The sequence below is a fragment of the Hippocampus zosterae genome, chromosome 6 (genome assembly GCF_025434085.1).
Source record: "Hippocampus zosterae strain Florida chromosome 6, ASM2543408v3, whole genome shotgun sequence".
In the NCBI taxonomy this organism is placed as follows: Eukaryota; Metazoa; Chordata; class Actinopteri; order Syngnathiformes; family Syngnathidae; genus Hippocampus; species Hippocampus zosterae.
Genome location: NC_067456.1, coordinates 9,305,883 through 9,332,561, shown reverse-complemented (window position 1 = coordinate 9,332,561; position 26,679 = coordinate 9,305,883). Strand labels below are relative to the sequence as shown.

General features: G+C 44.1%; 1 protein-coding gene across 7 annotated transcripts in view; it reads right to left on the bottom strand.

Moving 5' to 3' along the window:
• The window catches only part of slc20a2 (solute carrier family 20 member 2), a 41,648-nt gene that overhangs the window by 8,386 nt on the left and 6,583 nt on the right, over nt 1–26,679 (bottom strand). For 4 of the 7 annotated variants that reach the window (XM_052067199.1, XM_052067203.1, XM_052067198.1 and 1 more), the window contains exons 2-9: nt 8,966–9,507; nt 7,757–7,897; nt 7,384–7,469; nt 4,804–4,900; nt 4,503–4,622; nt 3,455–3,688; nt 2,596–3,241; nt 2,180–2,365 (exon numbers count right to left, since the gene is read on the bottom strand). In XM_052067199.1, the coding sequence (XP_051923159.1) occupies nt 2,180–2,365; nt 2,596–3,241; nt 3,455–3,688; nt 4,503–4,622; nt 4,804–4,900; nt 7,384–7,469; nt 7,757–7,897; nt 8,966–9,254 (1,799 nt within the window). In that variant the 5' untranslated portion in view covers nt 9,255–9,507. Of the gene's footprint in view, nt 1–2,179; nt 2,366–2,595; nt 3,242–3,454; nt 3,689–4,502; nt 4,623–4,803; nt 4,901–7,383; nt 7,470–7,756; nt 7,898–8,965; nt 9,508–13,288; nt 13,507–15,426; nt 15,593–26,679 lie in introns of those variants that run through there. The other 3 variants (XM_052067200.1, XM_052067202.1, XM_052067201.1) reach the window with 3 other exon arrangements.

Sequence of the window (26,679 nt, the reverse complement as noted above, 5' to 3'; positions counted from 1 at the left end):
TCCTTGATAGTCACGGCGTTGACCCAAATAGTACTAACACCAAATACTGAGTCGGATGACGTTTGTTTCCCCAGATGCTCCACCGCTGCAAGGCAATGACTCATTGACCCTTGTGATGTGAAAGACACAGCTAGCCATCCTAAATAAGTCAAATAAAAGCGGTACGTGTTTTTCTTGGCACAGCAACATTGTTTCATAATGAATCCACCCCATTCCGCGGGCCTGTCCTTCAACTGTAGGAGTGTGGGCGCTATGCGTTTCTTCTTCTCAGCGGCTCGCTGGCAAAGTCGTGTGAGAGCGGCAACGATTGCTGACAATGAAGAAAATAAATGTTTCCGTCCATTAAACTCTTTATAAAGCCGCAATGTTGCATCTGCAGTGTCGGCGCAAACAAATGTGAGACCGTCTGATAGAGGCACAACCGGTCAAGCCCATTAACACACTGGCCTGCCCGGGCTCCCACACAGCGAGGCATGGAAACAGACACGGGAGGAAGGAGCTCCTTTGGAACGCCGAACCAAAGCAAATTTGCCTTTGCGCGCTGGCAACGGGCGGTGACGGTGATGGAAAGGGAGGGAGATTAGGAAAGAAAAGGAAGGAAGGAAATAAGGTGCCAAAGAGAGAGGAGACATGGAGAAAGAGGGGGGGGGGAAACGATGAGACAGCAAGGCCGTGAGAATGACTGGGAGATGATGTGGGAAGGAACGAGTTTTAGAGGTGAGGCATGAGGAAAACAAAACGACAAGGAGAGGTACGAGGGGAAGAGGAAAGGAAGAACATTAAGCACAGACTGAAGAGGTTTAATGGACGGGGCATGATGGAATGAAGAAAAGTGGGAAGCACAAAAGGACAAGTCGGGCTGATGTCCCTCATCTGGTACATGGACTAAAGCCAGCGTTCCCAATGCAGTGACTCCCCTCCCTTTTCCATTTATACAGTTCACTTTATCCAGAAGGCCAAAGTACTTCCTGTGGCCTCTTGTGATGCTCCGACACAAAAAAGCATGCGCATGTCAAAGAAGAATCCTTGAACAGTCATGACTAATACTCATAAGGGCTGAGCTTTTCAAAGAAACACGACGGATGAAAGGGGAAAAAATGGAGTGACGTGTGGCCGAATTTCACTGCAGAAAGAACATTTTTCACAGTAAAACCTTTAGTCTGAAAAAAAAGGCGGGGGGCTGAGCGTTCAACAAAAAAATGGTGACGCAAATCCAACCTAGTGATTCTTGTTGTTAAATGTGATCATGCCAGCATGGTCAAGCAATTTAATGACCGGAAATTCGCTGAACGCACCCAATCGAAACGTCACAAAGTTGTAAAATTAGCTGCGTTCGCTGCTGGTCGCTCCGAGTATTGAAATTCAAGCACTTGTTCATTTCCAATAAGGTTTGCCTCCGTTCGCATCCCGGAGAAGTCGAGCCCATTTCAAATGACTTTGGAGTGAGAGGCTAGGTCCGCCCCACCGGACTCTTTGCCAGCCAATCATAGGGCACAGATAGACAACTCATTCAAACTCATATTCACACGGAGTGAAAAAAACACGCAAGCTACATTGCGCTTTTATAGCACTTGAAGCCGTAAGCTTAAAAATAGTGGACAATAATGTTTATGGGTGCATAAATTTACACACCCAAACCCCCCCCCCCCACGAATACCTGCGAGGTACAAGGCAAAGCAGGCATCGATAGGGAACCCGCAAGAACACATCGTCAAGGATGTGCGCTGACCGCTGTTTGGGTCTCAGGACAAAGCGAGCCTTTGAGCTTCTGAGATATTCGTGATCATTATGTAACAAGTGGACAAACTGAAGAACAACATGCAGAATGTCACGCCCACTTCATTCTCTGTCTGAAGGCCAAACTCATGTTCCGGACATTAGAGTCCATTCACAAATGAATGCAGCTTCATTAGCAGGCATTTGGAAATGTATTCAGTGGAAATTAGTCATCCTATTAAAGGTGATCTTAAATTAAAATCAGAAATGGGCTAATTTCCATTCCAGCCACAGCTTGTGAGTCAAAATAGATAATCTGTATGAAAATAAAAATTTAAATTAAAAAATGAAATAAATATGACACAATCAAATGAAAAAGTAAGCATGGCCACCCAACGCGTCTTCTGAATACATCCACACATGCTGGCCACATTGCCCCCCCCCCCCGTGCGTCCTCTCTCACCTTGAAGGTGTGATGGGAGTCAGATCCTTCCCCATGGTTTGGATGACCCGGCGGCCCCAAACCCACAGGCCGGCGCAGATGCCCACGCCGCCATAAAAAAGCAACCAGATGGGAGTGGTGGCATCCTGCATCACACCACCCTGGTCATAGATCATCCACAGCGCCACCAAAGGTCCGATGGCATTACTGCACAGGGGGGGGGGGGGAATTGGGGTTAGGCTTAAGCTTATTTGCTGCTGTTTTAAGACACATTGCACAAGAACCCCCGACCCCTCCCAACCCCCACACACACCCACACTTTGTCTCTGCTTCTTCGCAGGTGAACTAGGATATATTTCGTTCATCACTTTGCACGCTCTCTCTCTCTCGCTCTTGCCATTTACACACACACACACACACACACACAATATTGGCACCTGACGTCGTTGCCTCCGTGGGCGAAGGAGCCGAAACAGGCAGTGAGAATCTGCAGGAAGTGGAAAAGCAGAAACACCTCCGACTTGTCCTTCTCCTCATGATCTTCGTCATTCAGGTCGTCCAGAGGCAAAGGTGCGGATCCCCCTTCTTCTTCCACCCCCTCCAGCTCGGTAGCCAGCTTCATCTCCACGCCGCCCTCTTCCGCCTCGATCTCCGCCTCAGCCACGGCGTTGCAGTACGACGAGTAGCTGTCGTAGCGTATACGCTTCTTGGAGTAAGACACGCTGTTGCTGCGTCCGCCGCCGCCTCCGCCCTCTCCGACCAGCTTCTCGCTGTCGTCGCGAGACTCCGTGCGCATGATCGGCTGCACGGGCATCCCGCAGATGGCTGCCGTGTAGCAGGTGTAGCTGTTGTTGCGTCGCAGCAGGCGGTAGTTGTTGTCGGGAGGGTTGGCGGTGGCGCCGGGACGCTCGTTGTCGTCCATTCGGCCCAGGTGGATTTTGTGCAGCAGGTCCTTATACAGACCTGAGTCCTTGTGCACCGTGTGGTAAACTTGGCCGTCACTGCGCATGTGGCCGTCGAAGGTAAAGCTGCCGTTAGCGACGGGTGACTTGAGGCAGCCGTTGGTCATCGAGTGGGTCCGGGCTGCAATATAACAGGAAGTAGAAGAAATTCATTCAAAATAAGGACACAAAGTAAAATGACTTTCATTTCGTAGTCAGTTGTGTTCCATTCTACTTTTGGAGAACTATCAACAAGAATGAGTGGGGGTACTCATGGTATGACAAAAGGTTTTGGGGGTACATAAGATTCGAATCGGAGACACCGGTTACAAGTTTTGAAATGAATGGTTTGTACCGTAAACTCGTCCGTTTGGCATGACGGTGCCTCCGTTGGTCAAGTTGGTGAGTTCACTGTTGGAGGTGCGCGCGTTCCTCTCGCTACTGCCCCCAGTGAGCGGCAGCACAGCCTCATCTGTGCCCTTGGCCCCAGGCAGCTCCTTAAAGACGGGGCTCTCCTCCTCCTCCTCAGGAATCTTATCCAAGCTTTCGTCGGAGATCCTGGACAAAGCCTGCTCCTTCTTCAGACGACCTGAAGAACAATTGACACTTCAGAGAAAGATAAGCACACTGAATGTACGATACTCTAGTTCAACCTCAATAGTGATCTTGAAATAAATGAATCCAAATTAAATCACTCGGCCTGCCAAATTGGACTGAAACTGTATCACGGCTGGAATAAACTATATTTAACCAGCGAAAGAACTGGAAAATTATGGAGCGCTACTCCCGCTGAAAAAATACAAAAAACAATACAGGACAAGAGTTCAACCATCAGCTGGTTCGAGGCGAACAAATTCCAGCGCAACGCACCCCCAACCACCCTGTCGAGTTCACAAACAACACTCAGTCCAAACACAACCTCCAGTCATTCACCAAGTCATTTAAGGCGGATGTAGTAATGACCCATTTAACGTCACCTATAATCCTTACAGGCATCCAGCTCACAATGTGTGTTTGGATACTTGGCCTCATGTGCAGGGTTAAAGGCAGAGTCGTGAATTCGGGAACAGGGAAAATAATGTTCAAGTTCTGCTCTTTCTTTCAATTACAGCTGCATCTCAGAAAATTTGAATATTGTAGACATGCTTATTTATTTCGGTAGCTCAATCACAAAAAGTCAAGCCAATATTGTTCACTCATTCACTCCCAAAGACGTTTTTAAACGTCTTTTCAGAACGACTGAAATTCATTTTGTTTCCAAAAGTATTCTAATTTATGGAGCGACAGTAATCCGACAATGTGAGAGCACTACATGTAGAAATCAAAACATAGAAGCAAAGCAAACACATTTGGGAGGCTTTGGCAAGAAGCCACAGAGTCAATAGCGAATTCTAGAAACCTACTTGCAATTTTCCTCTTCATCCAGGGACAGACGAAGAGCCACACTATTGCTGCACACACCAGTGATCCTGCCAAGGTGATGAGAAACATGGCCCACACTGGCAGCATCTCTATCCCCAGCACTGCAACAAATAAGCGCAGAAAAGCACATGGAGTCGACAGACGACCATGTTCATCGATCAATATGTTTGTCACACCCGCAGTCGGAATTTTGAGCACGCCGATTACAGTGGCAGCGTCGCCTCTTATGAATGACGTGATAATTTGATCGTACGTTGGTGTCAGACTACACGTGAATCTTACATGGCGCTCCTGTGTACAAGATGGAGAAGGTGTTGATCCCAATGGTGGTGGCGTAAAAGAGGGGCAGTGCTCGCAGGCCATTGGGGACGGAATCTTCCTAAAAGAGTTAAAAACAGGCACCATTTCGGGATAAGAAGATATGATTTAGGTCATGTGATCAGAGTGATTTTCATTCCAGATTTCAGACAAAGTGGAAGAAGTTTGAGGAAACATGGCTTGCCACTTTTCCACAGCGAAGTACGGGCTCGACATGCATGGGGGGGTTTTCTACTTCGACATTGTACCGTGGGAAACTGCTAACAAACAACAAGTAAGTAGGATGAGGGTCTCCTGTATATATTACTCAGCATGAACCTCTTGGCCATGTTAAGGAGACGTCATTCATTTGTCAGAGACTAAGGGCAACAAGAAAAAATTGTGGTGTTAAGAATGAAGGCACAGAATTTTTGCCGCCAACAGTAAGTAACACAACCTCGTCCTGAAATCATGTTCAACTGCAAATTAAGGACACTAAAAAAACACAAATGAAACATAATGACATTGTATAATACAGCGGCTGTTGCCAGTGTTAGCGGCTAACAGCTAGCTGCTAGCATATAAGCTGCCAAGAGCTGTCAAACACGACAGTTGCAGTTACTACAGATCAATCGTTAACAAACCAGGCTGAGTCCAATGTGCTGCTTTAGCTGGCAAAATTGCTATTGTGTTTCTGTTGTCAGTTTGTCTCATAATCAAAAATCTCACCTATGTTGCTAGAGAAGAAAATACAGTTTGCTGCTATGGGCGGTTTCAGTTTAGGGAAAAAAATGTTGATAAGCTAAAACACAAATTCATTATTACTGAGTTCAGTGTGTTCTTTTTGATCGTGTATTCATAATTGTTCTTTAACCAAGCAAAAATATACAGCATACTTTTTTATTTCATCCAAATTACTCATTACATGATTAGAATTTTCAGAATGTTACCAAAATATTTGAGAGCTGCATTCCGAACGTAGGAAAAAATCCTTTGCTGCCATTGTGTGGAACCTATAGGCAAATACAAACCTTAATATGGGGTTCACCGATTTTTTGCTCTTCGTGGTTGGGCTCGCGAGTAGTGGCGGTTCCCTGTATTGTTAAATGTCACGACGGTATGGCAGTAAATGTACGTCCTCTACCAGGTGCCATCGCCGTCTACGTAAAATGACTATTACCAAATCAATTAAATAAACGAGATTCTCCTCTCCCAAACCTCAGGACATCAAAACAGAGCAGAGTAACAAGCCCCAATCCTGGTCAACTAAGCCGTTGGCATCACCACGGCAACGCCAGCGGAATCTCCCACCACCCAGACTCTGCTGACTCAGATCAGCTGATGAGAAGCTTCTCCGATGTCAAAGTTGTTTTGCAAATAGTTGTCTGATATCGCTGCCAGTTGTACTCTTTTAGCCGCCTGCTATTGTTGAAACACAGAGCCGCGGTTCTGCCTACAGCCTGCGTGTCTCGCCACCTGAGAGTCTGTTGTGGCAAGTACATTCAATCTCTGCCCTGTTGAGTGAGGAACGTGATCACGTTTGACAAGTGTGACATCATAGAAATGGTAATAAGTCTAAAAAGACAAAAAATGACTCTCAACAAGTCAAATGTAAGCATTAAATATCAACACTCAACTATTCCCCTTCTACCATATGCACAGCCAACCGAAACACAGACGAGCTCATCCTGCAGTCAGTCTGATTGAACCGATCGTCCCGCGAGTGATTCATCTTGCGATCACGCTGTCGTGACCTTACAATGAGCTGCCACACGTTTTGCTTCCTCGCTTGCCAGAGATTGCCTGTTATATAATATGAGATGTGCTGGTGTTGCCAAAGCAAATGGATTTTTATCTATGGTGAAGTAAGTTTTGCGCAGTTGTGCACGTGTGTGTGTGCCAGTGAGTAATTTTTTTCTCATCCAGGCACGAAATCAGGCTGACAGTTTGAAAAACTGTTTTAAAACCACACACATTCTGATTTGATTAACCACACTTTCATAGCAATAACAGCTTGTCCCAAAGGCGATCTCAAGTAACTGTCAAAACCAATTTCTCAAATTGTTATCAACAGACCCATTTTAAAAATGAATATGCTGACATTGGTTTCATTGAAAGAGAATTCATCACGTTCCGTGCCCTGGCTCGTGTATAAATCCAATTTAGTCAACTGAAAGTGTTGTTTTAATGGACGAGCACAATGTTCACAGGTGGGAGCAACCAATGATTTGTGACACTGTGTCAGTGTGTATGAACCATAAAAGCTGAACAACGCAATGGAAAAAGTCAGTTTAAATGAAAGTGTTCCTTTAACAACTGATAATTGAGGGATTTACAGTTCCTGTTCCAGTACAACCCAAAAGTAATTGATAGGGTTAAGCTCAGACCATTCATGTTCTTCCACAGTGGCGCCATCATGCTAAAACTTCCCTCAAACTGTTCCCACAAAGTTGGAAGCACACAAGGGACCTTACCAAGATTCGGGGGAGAACAAATGGATCGAGGCCGACCCCCTGACTGATTCTTTAGATGACTCAGAGGCGAATACTGATTGCAACAACCCACCTTGTTGAGAATGGTATTCCTGATAAGAAGGAAGAGGACTCCGGACATGAGCCCAGACAGCAAGGGGGAGATGAACCACGACGACACTGCACGCAGAGAGAAGTCATCAGAAGAGTAACACAGGGCCAAAAGTACCAATTGAAAAGTGCTTTTTATGTCACAGCCACTTGTATTCATCTTTCTCTTCAGCCCACATGAACTCGGGGTCAACTCATTATGCATCTTCCCCACGCCTCTGAAAACCGACGCGCTAAACCACGTGGGGGAGGTAACTCCAGCAACTCGCTTGGCCGATTGTCAATAGATATAAAAGACTTTCCCGCGGAGAGTTTCACAACGCCTAAGCTAACATTTTTCTAAGGATTTATATTACCAATCTTGACCAGCTGCATCCACTGGACGCCCCTGGTGCCTATGGCGACCATGGAGAACCCAATAGTGGCGCCCACAATGCAGTGGGTTCCGGAAATGGGCAGTTTGAGGAAGGAGGCGATGAGCTGCCATACCGCCGAGCCTGTAAACAACACACAGGCGTTAATTGATGGAGGTGAAGTATTCCACAAAACAGTGTGGGTGGATGTGCGACGTTACTGCGCATCTCACAGTCACATGAGCAAAAGCAAAGGAAATGGAAACATTCTCATAGGCATTTGCTATTTGACTGCTTTAGTTAAGTGGTCCGCTTGGGTGTGGGACTGATGATTTGAAAGAATTCACAGTACAACAAAGACACTTCAAGGTGGCAGACTGCCCCTAAACGGTGGCATTTTGTCCCTAAAATTTGAGACAGTGCAAGTACATTTTTCATCTACTCATTCTACTTTGGCTTTTGGCAACTATACGCTACCATTTAAAATTTAAATTCAGTTTTTCTTTAATAAAAAAATAACGACATTTCCAAGTGACCCAAAAGTTTTGAATTGTCACATACGTTCAAATCAGGACGGATTTTTGTAGTCCGAATGATAATTCAAGAAAAGTTTGATTGAAGCCTCACATACAATAGACCTATATCAACCATTCAATAATGTCTATTTTGGTCCCTACACTATTACCACATTTTCCGCACTAAAAGGGGCACCTAAAAGCCTTCCATTTTCTTAAAAGCTCACAGCGCCTTAAAATCCGATGTGCCTTGTGTCTGGTCATTACGGTAATATTTCGACCCAAAAATGGCTCCTTGCTCGAGACATGCTGACAACGCAGAGTTCAAACCTAAGGTGATCGGTTACGCATTTGAACACGGAAATAGAACAGCAGCAACAGAGTTCAACGTTAACAAGTCAATGTTATAACTTGCTGTTGGTTCAGGGAACTGTGTCGCTGCTTTATTAAATTAGTTTTACTGACATCTGATCGTTTCGTTGGTGTTTCCTTGAGCATAGCTCCATCTAGTGGACGCACTGTAGACTGTGTCTTATAATGCCCAATGTATGAAAAAATTACAAAATAGGCCATTCATTGGAAGTGTGCCTCATAATCCAGTGCGCCTTTTAGTGTGGAAAATACGATAATTAAAACTAAATGAGGGACTATAGAGAGAGAATTGCCACAGACCAAGCCTAATTCTGAGTTAACTTACCGATCATGGCGCTGACCTCGCCTGCCATGAGCACAGGCACCGTCTCGTTGTATAAGTTGACGTCGATGATGCCTTTGCGGATGGTCTCACCCACTTTGGCCCCTAGCAGCATGGATCCCAGCGTTTCAAAAATGGAGGCGAGGATGCAGGCCTGCTTCAGCGTGACCACGCCGGACCCCACCGCCGTGCCAAATGAGTTGGCCACGTCGTTGGCGCCCACCGAAAAGGCCAGAATGAAGGCAATGATGAAGCCGAAAATCACCATCCATAGATACGGTTCTAGATCCATTTTGATATGTTTTCACCCCGCACACAAGAAGAGAATAAAATCTTAAATACGCTAAAAAGTGAAAGTGCCCCCGGGATGGCGGAGGACTTGAGGGGCTTGCTCCTTTTCTTCGTCCCCTGGTCGGAAAGAGGGGTGGAGCACAGCTGTTAACTAAGCTTGCGCAGGTGAGTCCAAAGATTGGAGACTAGTGATGTTGGGTGCAGAGAGCATTCCATAGTTTAGTGTGAGACAGCCTGTCCGCACGTTCTCTCACCTGCAAGAGAAAAGACAGATCCTTTTTAACAATTTCAGACTAATAACTAGACAGAACAATTATTTAAAATAGCTATCATTTCCCACAGCACCGCACTTTGAATGTGCCGCAGTACAGTGGTTGAGAAGGCTACGCATTAGAGAGCAATCCATCCATCCATCCATTTTATGTTCCGCTTCGGGCAGTAGGCAGGGGACACCCTGAACCGGTTACCAGCCAATCGGAGGGCACATAGAGAAGAACAACCATCTGTGCTCACACTCACACCTGGGGACAATTTAGAGTGTTCAATCAGCCTGCCATGCATGTTTTTGGGAATGCGAGAGGAAACCGGAGTAACCGGAGAAAACCCACACAGGCCCGGGGAGAACATGCAAACTCCACACAGGAAGGCCGGAGCCGGGATCGAACCCATGACCTCTGCACTGTGAGGTCGACGCGTTAATCACTGGACCACCGGGCGGTATTAGAGGACAATTTTAGATTGAATTTTCTTTATCGACTGGTAAGTTTGTCTTTGGTTTTGCCTTAGAATAGGTTAGCGATGAACGTCCACGCTCAGGTTAACATACAAATACAGATGGAACTCCTTCAAAAAACAAGCCCGCCTGTGATGTATGGTGCGCCATTTTGCTTCACCAAACAATGTCCAACAATGACATTTTAAATTAGCCATTAATCACTTTGCAGTCAATTGCAATGTCCAGCCTAAATTAGTATGCTAATGGTGTTAGATGCTGACAACGATTCTGAAGCTGATGTAAAATTAGAAACATAAACACAACACTGCTTTATTGAGGAGGCGAATGCACCATTGCCTTCTACGGTCGTGTCAATTGTTCACAGGGCGCATTACATGTAAACAAGTCGATTAGCTCAGCATGAGCTGTGCTCATTGCGAGTGGGGGGGCAAGCAGTTACCCTCTTCCTCACAGGAGAGCCTCCATCTGGAAATTCTGAGGTCACACACTATTCTCTGTCCTCCATTGGACCACTGCAGACACACATGAAAGCTTAAGTGGCTTTGATTAGGTCCGGGTGAAACCACATTGGATCAGTATGTGCCATCTATTTAATTCCTTGGTCAATTAAAATCTGAAGCTTTTAATTCTGTACTGAGGGTTTTCTGTCAAATGTCTAAAAAGGCTGTACATTCAACTGACAAACGACAGCTGTGATTTCCTTTCCCATAGAAAAAGCACGTTGTAGATGGCAATCCTGTTCGCCGATATGATTGCCTCTAAACCACACCAGGTTAATAATTTACAACCTTGAAAAGGTTACAACACTTCCTGTTAAATTACGGCGAAGGAAAAAAAATGCTGTCGCTCCCACCGAGCAAGGAAATGGAAGACTTCTACAACATTGCTTTCTTTATTGGATCATGCATCCTGACTACACCTGACCACTCGAACATCACTGTGTTTTTGCATTTCCTGCCTCAATGTGCCCAAAGCTCCTGAGGCACATTTCTTTGCATCTATCTATCCGACCTTGTTTTTCATACCTAGCAGCTCTCCTGCAGCTACACTCTGCAGCTTATCATTCCAACTACATTTATGGTCGGGTGATACTGACACCGTGAGTCCGATGGAAATTGCATTTGGGCGGCGTGAAGGCCTCTACTGTTGATGTGATTTGTACTGAATCGAACTGTCTCCACCACATTTATGAAGGTCTGTACTTGCCAATGCATTGTGACAGTTTTGAGACGCAACTAGACAAAACCGTCACACGGTAAATATTAGGAAACATACATCAGAGAATGGAATTGGTGCTCGCCATCTTCAAAGGCCTCCTAAAATCCTCTGAAACAAATAAATGGAAAGACATTTGACGACAACTGATGACTGACGTACACGGCCGATAGTATTCTTCTGCTCCTCTCCCCAATACATTGTATTTGTACTATTTCAGTCAAGTTTTGAGGTCAGTTTTTGACGTGTCATCTTGAGGAACACCGCTGAATTTTGATCCATACTAGCTTAGTGGTAGAGATTTTTGACTGAAACCGGTCAGCCAATGGAAGAAGGGCTTCCCCAAGCAGCGGACGGAACCAAGGGGTTGAGGAGGTATATTTAATTTAAAAATAAATAAATAAAAATCAAGCTATACTGTTTCGTTTGGGGTTTCAGTAACTGTAAATGCAAATAAACCAAAGTACATTTTAAAAAAATATATCAGGAAATATTTCCATCTGTGTGGACTGAATATACGAAATGAACTTTTTGAATCAGATTACTGAAATCAATTTAGACTTTCAACAAGCACACTTTTTTTCTGTGTGACCTTCATCTTATTCGGAGAAACCTCAGCAAACTCAAGGGCCATGTTGCATAACTAGTTGATGAGTCATTCAACTCATGGCTTTTAGAAAACCATTGATTAAAAAAAAAAAAAGAAAATACGAAACATTCTCTTATATGGCGCGACCTAATAGTGTCTAGTCATAAAAAGCTTGGAAAAGTATCCTCACTCTCAGCAAAATAGCAGATACTTGTTTAAGGATGCAATGTTGAAGTTCAGCAGACACTGAGGGAGAAAAAACAAAACACGAAGCAACGTTTTCAGAGAGATTATGATCATATGCACTCACTGGCAAACGAAAATAGGGCACAGATTGTACTGGACTGCATTTGCCAACCACAACAAGGAAGATCTTCAATTAAATTAAACGTCTCCAACCGTGTCCATCAACACTGAACATCTTTTGTGCATAACCACTATCCGAGGTGCTGACGCTGACAACATTCATGTTTACCCAACACACACTTCACTATTTGGGTGCGGCAGCTGTTCAAAAGACAAAGCTAATTATCCAGTAATTATCGGCAGTGCCTGATGTTGCAACGATATTCTCATATTTTTGTCACGTGCAGAGTTCAAATTCACTGTTTGTGAGCAAACATTTACATACTGCAGGTCGTGACGCAATTTGTTGACGACTCGTCCTGTCCTAAACACCCGAATAAAAACCACTTGAAAGTGACAACAAGCTCTTATTGAGAATCATTTTTAGCAGGGACAATTTCTTGTTGGCAGTCAAAGGGAGACGCACACACATACAGAAACTAAAATGCTTCTTGGGGAGAAAAAAGCTTCACGACCAATCGCTAAAATTCACATGCATATCTCTAGCCTAACGTTAACTAACTTTAGGAAACTACAAACAATGGCCACCAAAAGTCAGAACATGATTTGAGCTTGTCGTTCATCCACATTATAGAGAGGCAGTGACAGGAAAGGCTCAGAATTTGGAAAAATCAAGTTTCAACTCTGTTTCATCACCGCTGCAGCTGACAGCTTGGTCAGGAGCTGCCAAGCGTTCCTTGTTCACTCCATTGCACTGTATAAAACTTCAAAAGGGCATCAAAATAGCTTCTTCATTTGCACAGTGCGTATCGCATTGCAGAAAATATTTCTCCTGTCCCCAGACTAGCATGCTAAGCTACAACGTCTGCCTCTGGAAGCGCGCGCCGTGCCAACAATGTGATCCCTCCTCTCACTGTTTGCAGCACAATGCTCATGAATCTGGCTGAGATGCCACTGCAGCGCCGGCCGACACTACAGCTGGCGGGAAACACCGTGTCACGAGCTTGGGCCCGCAATTACACGCGGCGGCACAGTCCGCCCCGCCTCCTCTCACTAAACCGTGGATGTCGTTGTGATACACCCGACGTCCAAGGACACGGCAACAGATGGCTGACTGACTTATGACAGTGATGAGGTAAAAAGAAAGAGAAAGAGAGCAAGAGCTATCCTGAAAGTCAATTCCACTCACCTTCATGCGTACGCACATCTGTGAGAAACTGTCGTTGGGTGAAGACAGTACAGCAACGTTTGGTGGTGGGTAGGGGGGGGGCACAGAGGGTGGAGGTGGTGGTGATGGTAAGATAAAGCCCAAAAGGAGACTGAGAGCGTGTGAAAGACTGGAAAAGAGATGGGGTGAGAGAGTAGATGATGACAGGAGGAGTGAATGAAGGCTGGAGAGAGCGGGAGAGACAGAATGAGATTTCAGCAGGTTGTGGTGAGGAGAGAGAGAGAGAGAGAGAGAGAGAGAGAGAGAGAGAGAGAGAGAGAGAGAGAGAGAAAATCAGAACCGAGCCGAGTCTAGACAGCCTTTCCAAAGGATAATCTCCACGTTGAGAACACACGCCGGCCAATGAGTGGCTGTCGGTGTGCAGAGAGGGTGGACGTGAGAGGCGGAAACAGCCAATGATGGCGGACTGTCGAGATCAAGGACAGTGAAAGCCGGAACTTTGCATTCTAAAAGTCGAGGTGGATCACAATGAGGAGAGCAAAATTGTGGATCAGTTACATTCTACAAATAATAATAATAAAAATCGTTAATTTGATGCGTTTTACGTGATAGCGTTTAATAATTCTGTAAGGAAGCAGCGGGAGTAAAATTGAAAACTGCGGAAGGTTGCGCTTCATCCAAGCTGTGTCAATGAGTCTGGGTAGCCTCATTCTGATCAGTGAGACAGAATAATGGAAACAGGAGCTCAAAACATTCAGAAAGAGATTTTCCCTTCCCTCTGTGCATAGGGAATAATGTCAGCTTCCCCGTGCAAACAAGTGAAGACCCCATCAAGACTGACCAATGCAAAATAATTCATTTTCAAGCCAGCCATTTTTTTAGCTGGCACTTATGTTCTGCATGCCTGCGTTTTGTTGAAGAAAAAAAAAGCTTTATTATGGTCACTGTGGTAGTTCTTAAACATGCAAGAGATGCCACTGAACAAATATAAAGTGCATGAATGATATTAGCAACAGAAAAATGAAATCAAGAGTCGCTCTCGACATGAGTGCATGGTCCGTTTTTTACTCATTTTGCTAGCTTGAAGGTTTAATGTTAGCATTGTGCGACCAAGAAAATTAGCATCTTCACTTGCGTCGAGATGCTAATTGTCTAGAATACGGTCACTTTTCAAAATAAAATATTTTTCAGCCTCGGATAAAAAATAAACCGGAAGACCTGGACGTTTTTCATTCTTTGATCTGCGAGGCCATGCTCAAGGTAGCCCCCGCAGCCCAGTGCTTGGTGACCATTGCTTTAATACATGAGTTTGTACTACCGGCACAATTCAAGCCCAAGCACCGACTGCTAAGAATCAGCCAGTTAACAGCTAACTAGAGCTCCCAACAGCCAACTCTACCTCCTTCGCTGACACCCACGGCATTCACCAGGACAGACCCCACCTTTTAAACCCAATCACACGCTTACAATCACATATATTATAGTGTGGAATGCGAGTATAGCGGCCTTTAGTAGCCGACAATAATACGCGTGCCTCACATTTTGTTCTTTTAACGATGGAAAATGTATTTTCATCCCGTAAACTTGGTTTATCAATGGAATATTCAATACTAAAAATATTCAATGACCTGTAGACATACTATGGTTATTCATATTTTGACTGTAATTCTGACAACAAGCAGTCATTAAAACATCAGCTCCTAGGAGGAGGTGATGATTCTGATGTTGCGCCATGTGGCGACATTGACTTGGCGCCGCAGCCTCATTGCACATGACCAAACACCATCTCCGCCACAATTGTTCCTTTCAATTACACGTTGGCAACAGTGCGCCTCTATGCCACTCCGTTTAGTCGACCCGGCGGGGTCTGAGTCACAACGGGGTTGTCATTCTCCAGACAAAAAGCAGAGTCCGGTTGGTTAATTCTTAATAATATGAGAGGAATACTTCACTGCCCCTGCAATAGCCCGGCATGACTTAACTCCCCAGTCAGAGGTGTTTTATTTCCCTTCCAGACCACAACTGTGTAATATTTTACAATTCATGAGAGATATAAATGCATCGATGCAAATGATTTATGCCTCACCGATCCTTTCCCCAACCTCCACATAAAACCTCTCCGCACTTCATCCACATAATCAAACCCAAATGTTACTTACATACATGACTGAAGCAAAGCTATTTGTATGAGGCGTCGTCTCCCCTTGGTCCTCTCAGCCGTCTAAACGCTCATTGATTTGTCCAGTGTGTCTGAGAGTTGTGAGCCGGTGCTCCCGTGGCTCCTTCTCCCTCTCGGTGCCCCAACTGGCCCTGCCTGCTCAAAAGCCTTTCTGCGTCAGCTGCACCTGCTGACTCTGTACTCCATAGCGGGGGGGCGCTGTCGCCTACGAGCGGAGCGGGCACGCACATTCTGTGCAGTGTTATGATCAGTCAAGACTCCATGTCCAGGCAGAGGAGGAGAGGTGGTGGTGGCGGAATAGAGGGGGGTGTTCAAGAATAACAACAACAGCATGCATGACTGCAATGAGAATGTCTGTCGTCGCCCCCCCCCCCACACACACACACAGTGCCTCTCACTTTATCTCAACACAGCGACTTCAATTTTCCCAAACATTCTATTGACAACTCTTTTTTTTTCTGTATAGGAGTTCAAGAAAGGCTTTTTAATAGAGTCATAACAAACATATTGCAATTGAGCAACTTAAAGTTCACATTCAGATGATGTTGTCAAAATGCGTTCGACCAGAGCCGCAAAAACCACAAAGAATGCTGCAATTTGCACCTTGATATAAATACCGTTCACTGTTGCATTTGTGACACGTGAATGAGATTTTGGAAAGTAATTCCGCTCTGAAGGACTGCTCGAGCAGTGCAGTAAATGGATAATTTGCTGGAGAGGCAGTTATGCAGTTACTGTTTTGACTGTGACACACTCGTACGTGCCCACACTAAACATCTTGCACACTCGGATCAGATGGAAACGATAATACCATATTTTAACCTTCAGCCTCCAAGAAGGCCTTTGTCAGGTACATAATGTAACCAGAGAGTACAGGAGCAACATCTTTGCCGCAGTCTCACTGTCACCGGTGAACTAAATTATCGTTGTGGCCATTATCGCCCTTGTTTCATTTACAAGCTGGTTGGTATCTTTATAGAGGTGAAATGCTCTAGCGCTGCGGTCCCCCAACCTTTTTTGCCCCAGGGACCGCTTTTACAACAAAATAGTATGCATGAAAACTGCGGTATTTTCGAAACATAATAATAAACACGAATCATGACACGAGGAACGTCCTATCTGCCCGCAACACTCTCTGGTCACTATGGTAACATTTAAACCTGCCTTCAAAATAAGATAGAAAGTGCACGGGAAAATACAACTCACCATCGCCGCATATGATGCAGAGTGGGCTTGGTGCGTAGGAATTTCCCATTGAGACCCGTATTTTAAGTAGGACTCCTGATACTGTCTATTCAATCTAGCCTTCTTTTTCTTAAAAGTCGTAGGCTCCTCTTCGGTCTCCTGGCTAGGCCTTTTCTCCTTCCCAAAGACGTTTGTTTTTTACTCATTTTGCTAGCTCCCGGGTTTCATTTTAGCGGTAACCTATTATGTGACCGAGAAGCACACCTTGACGTCAAGAGTGACATACTGTAGACGGATGTAACCGAGAATCCGGTAATTTTTCAAAATAAATACAACGGATATAATGTAAGTTGTTTATTCTTTCTTTGCGGCCCGGTACCAAAAGACCCATGGACCGGTACCGGTCCGCGGCCCGAGGATTGAGGACCAATGTTCTAGCGCATCCGTCTTATCAAGTCCATAAATGAACGCATGAGAAAGGCATCCCGTGTAATACATTAAACCAGAGTTTGACTAATGACGAGATGCACCACCCTGTCATCACAATCAATCATTTGATTTCAAAATGAAAGTGAATCAAACTTCTAACTTGATACTCTCTTACAATACATACATTTGACAGCCTTTTTAGATTTTCTATGAAGAATGATAGCACGATGTGAATGTCTTTGTCGAGATGGGGTCTTTGTGTTGCATGAGTTACACACACAAATGAAAAACAAAAGTAAAAATGCTATTTTAGAGTGATTTTTATGTGGCCATATTAAAGTTCACACTCCAAAGAATGGACCAGTGCGGGCAACCTTAGCAACAAACAGGGGCGCCAACTGCTTTACAACAACAAACAATCATGCTGAGTAAGTTATGTTAAAATAGTGTTTTAAGGTCAGCTCTCTTTGGTTTCACTCGCGTGTTCCGAAATGGCAAAGTGACTTCACACTTTCGACTGTTTGAAGTAACGCTGCCATCACCGCGTGTGTGTTTGTTTGTTTGTTTGTTTGAAAGGGGGTTTCAAAGAGCATCCAAAATAAGATCTTGCGCAAGGTACGGTGTAACCTCAAATGTGGAACACAAACTAGTGTGGAACAATGGGTTGTTCATCGGTTTGGATTGAGACTCAACATTTTCCTACTAGACAGAATGGAAAAAAGAAGAGGAAAATGTATGGGGCATATTGTTACCATCATCAAAGTTTCACTTGTTGACACGCAGTGGTTTAATCCAAATTTTCAAATTGTTGGTGATTACCTGCATAAAGAAAAAAACAACTTTTCTTAACTTTGATAACAAATGAATGACATGGCGAGTACCATCCATGTACATGTCTGGATGTGGAGCGGCCTCATACGACACAGATAAACACGAAGTAAGGCTAAAAAACATGGAGTTACGTTTTTGTTTTTTTTAACTGAGGTCACACAAAAATATGCCAAGGTCTTGTGACATTTGCTTGCGAGATATATGAAGGCCGTGCAAGATGTTCGATTCAAACTCTGGATTATTGAGCAGCTTTCGAGATGTATTTTTCCCGGAATATTTCGTACGGATTTGGATCTGAAACCAGTACAGCTTTTGCCTTAGCTCCACTGTACAATCATTTTGTAGGCAAAGCATCAGCACAGACACATATACATATACAGTATTAAAAAAATATTCAGATTCTTTCATTCTTATCCATTGAGAACAAACCCGGCTAACTTCTGATACTGACCAACACTGCAGGCCCTATTCTTGTCATAAGACATCTAGCACAATTGATGCCAACCAATTCTGCCTTCTTAAAAAAGGTGGGTGTCCGGTTTTAATCTTGTCCCTGAACATCGGAGTCATCTTACCCAGCAAGCTCTTTTCTGCCTTCCTCGCCTCTGTCGAATTAGCAGCGGTACCAACGAGAAAGCTTCACGCCTTTACTACCCCCCACCCCCTCCCATGCTCCTTGTTACCCTCTCATGAGTCGGTTGTGTTTGCAACAGAGAAATGTTAATCTGGCTCTGAGCTCACAAGTACAGTAGCGCCAGGAAGTTCAACATACCAACGCGTTTTGCCAGAGCAGAGACTGGTGATCTGGGATCGGTAAGGTTCGGTATCAGCATGTGTTAGCGGCACAAAGTGGCCTGCAGCGAAGTGAAGACGTGGGGGCATCGAGGGCGAGCTGCAACATTGAATAAGGACATTTTGGAGCAGTGCTCTGGGGATCAAGCGAATCCTCCCTGGCTCGTTTCTCCTTCCGCACGTAACTGCCAAATGGCTTTTTCATGACAAGGGACTCCTAAATGTCTTTAACAAATGTTAACGTATGGTTGTCACGTTACATAACCCAGGCAACTGAAATGTGATCCGCGTGAGCAGAGAGTCTTGCTTTAAAAAGACCACTAGATTGACACTGTTGATTGGGAAATAAAAGAAAGTTAAAGCTACTTTCCCAAGCATTACAAATTGTCTTAGTTCTAATATCTCATAGAATGTCGAACAAAGTTTAGGTACAAAGAATCTTGCGGTTAACTCATCCATCGAAATTAATCATCCATGGATAACTGTGATGTCAACAATACAAATGTCAGCTACAAGCAATGACGTAAAAATCATCCTTGTGTTATTGTTCATTTCAATGAAAGAAATTTAAGGAGACTTTAAAAGATAACACAGTTAACCCCCGCAACTTGCGGCTCCGCATCCGTATATTTGCATATTCACAAATTCTTTCAATTTTGTTCCCACAATATTTTGAATTATTATTTTTGTTCATATTTGGAGCGGTTGTTTTGTTTTTTCCAATCTCCCCCAATTTTTTTTCCAATGCATTCCAGTGAGTGTCAATATGGGGATTTTCTAAAAACAACATTCAAAAGCCAGTTTTGGGGGGGTTCTTGTCGCATGCAAGTGAGTCACCTTCAACTGCGCCGTGAGGCAATGTGAGTACAGCTCGCATTACCCTATTGAGCATCAGTGGAGCAGTTTGGAGACCAGAATCAGAATATTACTTTGGATAGGGAAAAAAAGGCAAGTGCAACACTGCGGCTAGCACCCATAAAAATATATTTTCTCTTGTGAAAGCAGCACTTCATTATAAGGCTGCTGAATTACACTTGCCAATTGTACAGAAGCATGAAGAGTGTGCAAAGACTCCGCACACTAATCAGCAAACACAACGCCCCCCAGGGGAACATCACAGTCGGGATGAAACGAGAACTGTTTGTTTACGGTGACATTTTCGAAAACAGACAGCTCACACAAGATTTTCTTAGTCTGCCGGCACTCCATAGACAGGCAGTGGAACAAGTCGGTTTTTAACCTTTGTTATCATGATGCCGAGCCACATCGGAGGGGAAAAGCATATAGCACATACAGTGCACTGCTACATGTCGCATATTCTTTGTACCTTGGAGACGCATTTGTGACATCCGCATTTGTGACACAGAATGAACATTTTGAATAAGGTGCAATTCGTGGAGTATCCGCTAGGGGGCACATTGTTTTGATAAGAGTAGAAAACAACAGTGTTTTGATTAGAGAAGAAGTCAACCGCAGTCTCAGTCTGTCACTAAGACAGACCCAACTCAACAGACCCTATCAAGGACATGTGGATACTTTATTCTTTACACATTTAATAGCACTCTCCTTAGTTTGTAAGGTGTAGGCAGTGATTAAATTTAGATTCTATATGCACATGTGTAAATGCTTTAAAAATCCCATTCTTTATAAATCTTGTTTAATCTTGAATAGCATTACCATATTTTTCAATACCAATTACTTGTTAAAAGTTTTGTGCCTTTGTACAATCAATGGGATCAGTTGCAATGCATATATGTGAATGATAAAAGTAAATTGCACATTTGTCTAAAGAAATCTAAGGTGCTTCCTGAAATGTTTTGTAAAAGATATGTTCATGAAATGTCAACATTTTCCAGACGGTCTTGTGCTTCTTTAGACCAAAATAAAGGAAAGACATTATTTTGGTTATTTATAGCAGAGTATGGTATCATTTTAATGGTCCGGCCCACTTGACATCTACCTCAATGTGAAATGAGTTTGACACCCCTGATCTACATGGACAGACAGACAGAGACATAAACGTAGGTAGGTGGGTGTGAGAGAGAGAGAGAGAGAGAGAGAGAGAGAGAGAAGGCTCCCTGCTAAGCTGGATCTATTGGCCTGTGCCCTCCTGCTCCTAATCCTGGCTTTCAGCACATGACCCAGCTAACGGTATTAGGGGGGCGCTTTGATTAGTGCCTGCTGCTGTGTGCACAGAGCGGGAGGCAAGGCGGGGAGTGAGCACACGGGGTCCTGTACACTGCAGCAATGGCTTCCTTCTGCTCAGACGTAGACGCACGTCCCGTATTAATTATGCGTTGAACATTGGCGCACAAGGGCTTCCCACAGCCGTTTAGCCACGAGGCCGGTCGGATTAGGTCCGCCAAGTCAGTGAGTCAGCGGATTAGCGGCACACTGTTATTTTAAGGTAAAAACTAAGTGTAATGCTCAGAAACGTGCGGCGAGCATTCGCCAAATGGAACGAGTGGCGACGGTCGCAATAAAGAGAGGAATTTCGCAACTGCAGGTTGTGTGAAGGGGTCCTTGAAGGGAACAATTTAGGATGTGTGCACGCACATTGAATGCATTTTCATGGTTCACATTGGCATAGTTATTATCGGATACCATCTGTTTCAATTCATAAAAGGGGCAGGTAGCATTTATAGAGGATATAAAAAGTCTGCGCACACATACGTGTTCAGAAATTTTTGTGATCGAAAAAAAGACGAGACCAAGAGAAATCATCTCAAAACTTTTTGCACCATTAAAGCGACCTATGCTGTAATTTATCCAACTCTGTTGAAACAAAAGATGTCATCTTTTCTCGAGTAAGACGGTGTTCACACCGCATTTATTTTTCCATTCTCTTCTCCAAAAGATTACATTTGTAAAATTGAGTTGCACAGATTTGTAGTTCAGAAAGTACTGAAACGATTCAACATAAACTCATTTTTCATACCAAAAAAAAAAACCAACAACAACCTTGTGTCGGATCACTGGTGCGTAGACCTTTTTATATCCACTGTAAAATGAGCTGAAATGAAATATATCACACCAAAGTCTATTTGCTCTTGAACCATCCGGTTTTAATGGGATGGTCTTGGCCCAAGTGAGCAGTCTGCACTAATATTCACTCCAGCCCACATGTGTCTGCTACATAGACCAAAGACACAGACCGGCGCATTGACCTCACAGTGCAGAGGTCATGGGTTCCATTCGGCCTTCCTGTGTGGAATTTGCATATTCTCCCTGTGCCTGTGTGGGTTTTCTCCGGGTACTCCGGTTTCCTCCCACATTCCAAAAATATACATGGCAAGCTGATTGAACACTTTAAATTGTTCCCAGGTGTGAGTGTGAGCGCAGATGTTTGTTCGTCTCTGTGTGCCCTGTGGTTGGCTGGCAACCTGTTCAGGGTATCCATGCCCGAAGACGGCTGGGATAGGCTCCAGCACCCCTAGCGACCCTTGTGAGGATAAAGCGGATCTGAAAATGGATGGATGGACAGTTAAGAACCTCCAGTTTACAACACGGCATATTCAAACCTGAATGTATTCAGATCTGTTGATCAATCTGAATATTCATCAATCATAATGAAACTTGCGGCAGGCGGTAGACATTTATACTCACTCATTATGAAACACGAGGCTCTTTAAAATGTTGTCATTGATGTATGTGATTTCAAATGGACTTTCTCGCTCCCTTGTTGCAAAATAAAAATCTGAGGCCAGGAAGTTGCCCGTGAAACTCAACAATTGCAGTCCTTCATCGTGACACTATCAGTGCGGAACAATCGCACAAGAATCCTCCAAGGAATGCACCCCATAATCCTCACAGGAAACCAAACAAACAGCAAAGCAAACAAATCCTCGGTTGTTCCCATCTCGACACATCCGCACACTGACAGGAAAATAACAGTATTTAATTTCATTTGGTGCTAATGTGTAAACATTATGTTGACAGGCTTAAAGCAGAAGCCTCCGCAGCATTAGCAGTTCTGGTCCTTTTCCCGTAGAGTGCTGGCACCATAATAATAACGCGTGAAACATTATCAAGATGTCATCAGGTGTTCAGCATGGGTCGGAGGAGGCGGGGGGTCCGGATGAACTTGCATGACATTCAATCCTGCTCTCTCATTTCACCGGGCTAAATTTGCCCGAGAATAGCGGCGTCACATTTGAAGAAAACCCGTTTGCTCTTGCATGCGCTCTGTTACCCATCGTGGTCTTACACAACACAAAGATGTTGGCTGTGGTTGTATTTTCCAGGCTGCGTTCCAAATTGATTACTGTATCTATGTTTGGAGTATCATCAATCTAAAAAGGTCAAATTATGTAAATTAATGGTGTTAATGGATGAGGGCAAGCATAAGGAAACATGTAACAGTCTATTAATTAATCATACAGTTAGTTAAGTATGAATATCCTTATTAAAGCTTTCGGAATTGGCCATTAATAGACTCAGCTATTAAGAACTTAATCACATGATTTCAATGCCGATATATGATCACAATGGCATTCTCGGCGTGGTACCACTAAGCGGACGACAAAGTTTACTTGGCAGGTGCGTGCTTTTCTGACTGTATTTTCGATTGACAACATTAACCCAAAGAAGAATCACTGGGAATAACACATGACAGACAGACACATAGCATCTGATCAACAGATAAGGCGAATATGCTACCTGTGTTTTATTGTCCCTTGTACATTGTAAAACGGCATCTTCCTTTAATTTGTTCATATCTTTATGACACTATAAAGTCTTGCGGAGTTGCGGAACAAAACACAAATATTCGGGTTCTGCTCAGAGGCATCTGCTGCACGATTGTTTTTCGGTTTAGGTGTTTCACTCACCTTCTGCGTACCTTTACGGGGTCCCGGAGTTTAAGAAAGAGAGATGATTAAGAACAGATCATGTCGGAACATAATAAGGCAGTGACTCCATTTGCCACAGATATTGTGTAACATGCGCGCGTGATGTGATACGAGGACGTGTGGACAGTTTAAATCAGGGTAGGACTAAAGTGAACTCTGCTGCCAGTTAGCATGACAAACACGGTTTGTTGGGCTTATGTTAAAATTCAACTTTACTCTTCAGTGCATACCGCATATCTTCATTCCTCCCTTATCTTGAGCCATGCGCAATAAATTGACTGGCGTGCCGTTGGTCTACTACGCTAATCCGGAGCCTCCAAGGTTGCCTGTTGCTGAATATCACCAGACAAACTGCCCCACCTTCCAACCCCGCTGTTGCCTGAGGTGTCGCATGTCTGTCGCTTGCGTTCGTTGTTGCGGCAGGAATGATTTGGCTAGAAATAGCAGCGTGACATGAACGCTGACCTGCGAGCCAGCTGCTCATCCTTACATGGAGCCCTGCCCTGGCCCTACAGTCAAATTCGGTGCTGTACAAGTACCGATGTGACATTATGAACCATCGGAGGCAGGGAACATAGCACACCACAACAGCACGTTTGTGTCACGCAAGAGCGGCAAGTTAAAAATGGACGGGACAAACCTGAGTTATTGATTCAAGACTGATCGCAGAGGCCCAGTTAAGAGTCAATGAAAAGAATACACATTTATAAGCACCCAATATAAAACTGGCCCACAGTGCGAATCAATTTCTCCCACGTTCTGAGTTTTGATCGGGAATCATGGATGGCGGAAATTTGGGCTTGTTCTTGTTTATTTTTCAGTCAGCAATAGGCGGACAACAGGCTACTGCCGCCAACAGGACATCTGAGAAACTGCACCTAGACTGAGACCAATCAAGGTATGTCTTTCAGGTGCCAACGCAATCATTATGACTTGCCAAATAAAGTCAACTAACTACTGTCTTTATCTTTAGTGTGCTTTTATCTCATTTTTTCAGTGATGTAGATTTGTTAAGGCAAATACTAGAAAGATGTATAAATAAATACTACCAGTACGTTATTTTCGATGACAACACCAAGAATAATGTTTCCAATTTTCCGCTCGGTGTTTTCGAGAACGCTCCTCACTCAAAATCACCCGGGGGCCCCGAGCGGTAAAATCATGACTCATCTGAGTCAACCAAGCCCTGGGCGCTCCCAAAAAAATATACTTGAGGGAAGAATTGAAAAAAAAAATGTCTTCACTCGATTGTCTCACAGTTCAGCAGTGGGCCTTGTCATTAGCATGGCTAACACCACAGAGGCTGAAAAACAAGAGAGGCTTTATGTGAGCGTGCTTTGATGGGGACAGTGCAACTCCCAGGAGGCTAACACCCAACACTGCAACAAACAGCTCTCTCGGACCGAAGCAAAAGGCTGAACTTGAGCCAAAGACACACGACAAGAAAAGATGTAGCAAGGGAAACCAAAAAACAACATTATCCTTGAGTGTCATGTCTTGAGTTACCTTTCAGGAGCTGTTTTTATCCGTCTAGATGAAAACAGTAACAATAAACGGACACGAAATGGAAGGCGACCGCCGCCAGCATGACAACACATTTACCTAAGTGACCACCCTAATTTATTATGTTATTTGTCAGGGGGGAGAGAGAGAGAGAGAGAGAGAGAGAGACACACACACACACACACACACGCACACACACACTGGAAGCATCACGCGACAACAACGACAACGGTAGTAAGAACACAAACAGCGTTAATGATTGTAAACGGGCCAGTTCAAAGATTTCCTGGAAGCCACAGCATGCGCAAACCACAAATATTTAACGATCTTAAAAGCCCATTGAATCCAATTTTAGGCTGTGGCAAAACCAAACAAGGGCTTTTAAACAACCGATTTGCTGAAATGGTTGTGATTAATTTTAATGGTGTCCTGACCCTGAGGAAAAAGCTGCACTTTCTCAGTATTTGTTTTCCGCCTCTTTCTGTCACCGCTCACAGCTCGCGCCTTTCATGATGCGCCAGCATCTCAAGATGGTCTAAAAACTTGACTTTTCCAACCATGACTTTTCCAAACATCCGTGGAGAGGAGTTTTTCAGAAGCTGGATTTAAATCAAAAATTCTCGCGTTCAGTATAAATGGACGGAGCTTAACGTTTGACTGACAAATCTTAAAAGGCATTTGTTTTGACAGGATTGTTGCCATTTCCTTCAACTTATACTTAACCTTTCCTCCTGCCGTCTCTTTGTCTGACCTTTGCGAGGGGCGATGCGAAATGTTATCAGATCTAAATGAGCACTGACAAGCCGAACAAAAGAATGCCGCCGTACGCATACGCAGACGTACAGCACAACAACATACACACAGCATGACTATTTCCTCCCTGCCTACGCTGTCATGCGATGCTGACATCGCGATGACAGGCAACGACATAACAGCGTGATTGTGCTCCGAGGACGAGGCGGGATGACCAGAGAGACAGACTGTTCGGTGACACTGCCAGACACGGGCAACAAGAAGCCCGCCAGCATCCGGCAGCATTGTCATGGAAACCAGAAGAGAAATCCACTGCCTTTTTTTCCATACATCTCCTTTTCTTTCCTGTTCTAACTGTGTCGGTTCATAAGAGGAAGGTCATCCATCTTTTGCCTCGCGCTACGATATCAAAAGCACGGCATCTAGCAAATGAACCAAACCACCAACATATAAGATCATCATAAGACATTGCCATCTCGAAGTAAAAAAAAACGTTGCTTGAATGTGAATGCAAATGTCTGATGTCTGATCCTTCGTCCATTCATTAATTTCAAATATTAAATACGGTGCTAGACCACAAGGAATTTATTGGCTTACTGACACTGTCAAAGTGCCTTAGGTGTCTCCATCAAAAGCATTCAGTCGTTGTGAAAAATGTAGCAAATTCTCTCAAAATATTTAATAAAAATGGTCATTTTGATCATGTATATTTGGATTTTCATACTCATATTGTACATTTTGCATATGTCCCTGAAACTGCTTGTTTATCCTGGCACCAAGTGGAAATTGCGCTCGGATGTTTTTAGTCACATTCCGACCGGCATTTTGTCTTTCTTCAGCCGAGGCTAAAACAGTCGATGGTTGCAGAATAAATATTTACACTTGGATTT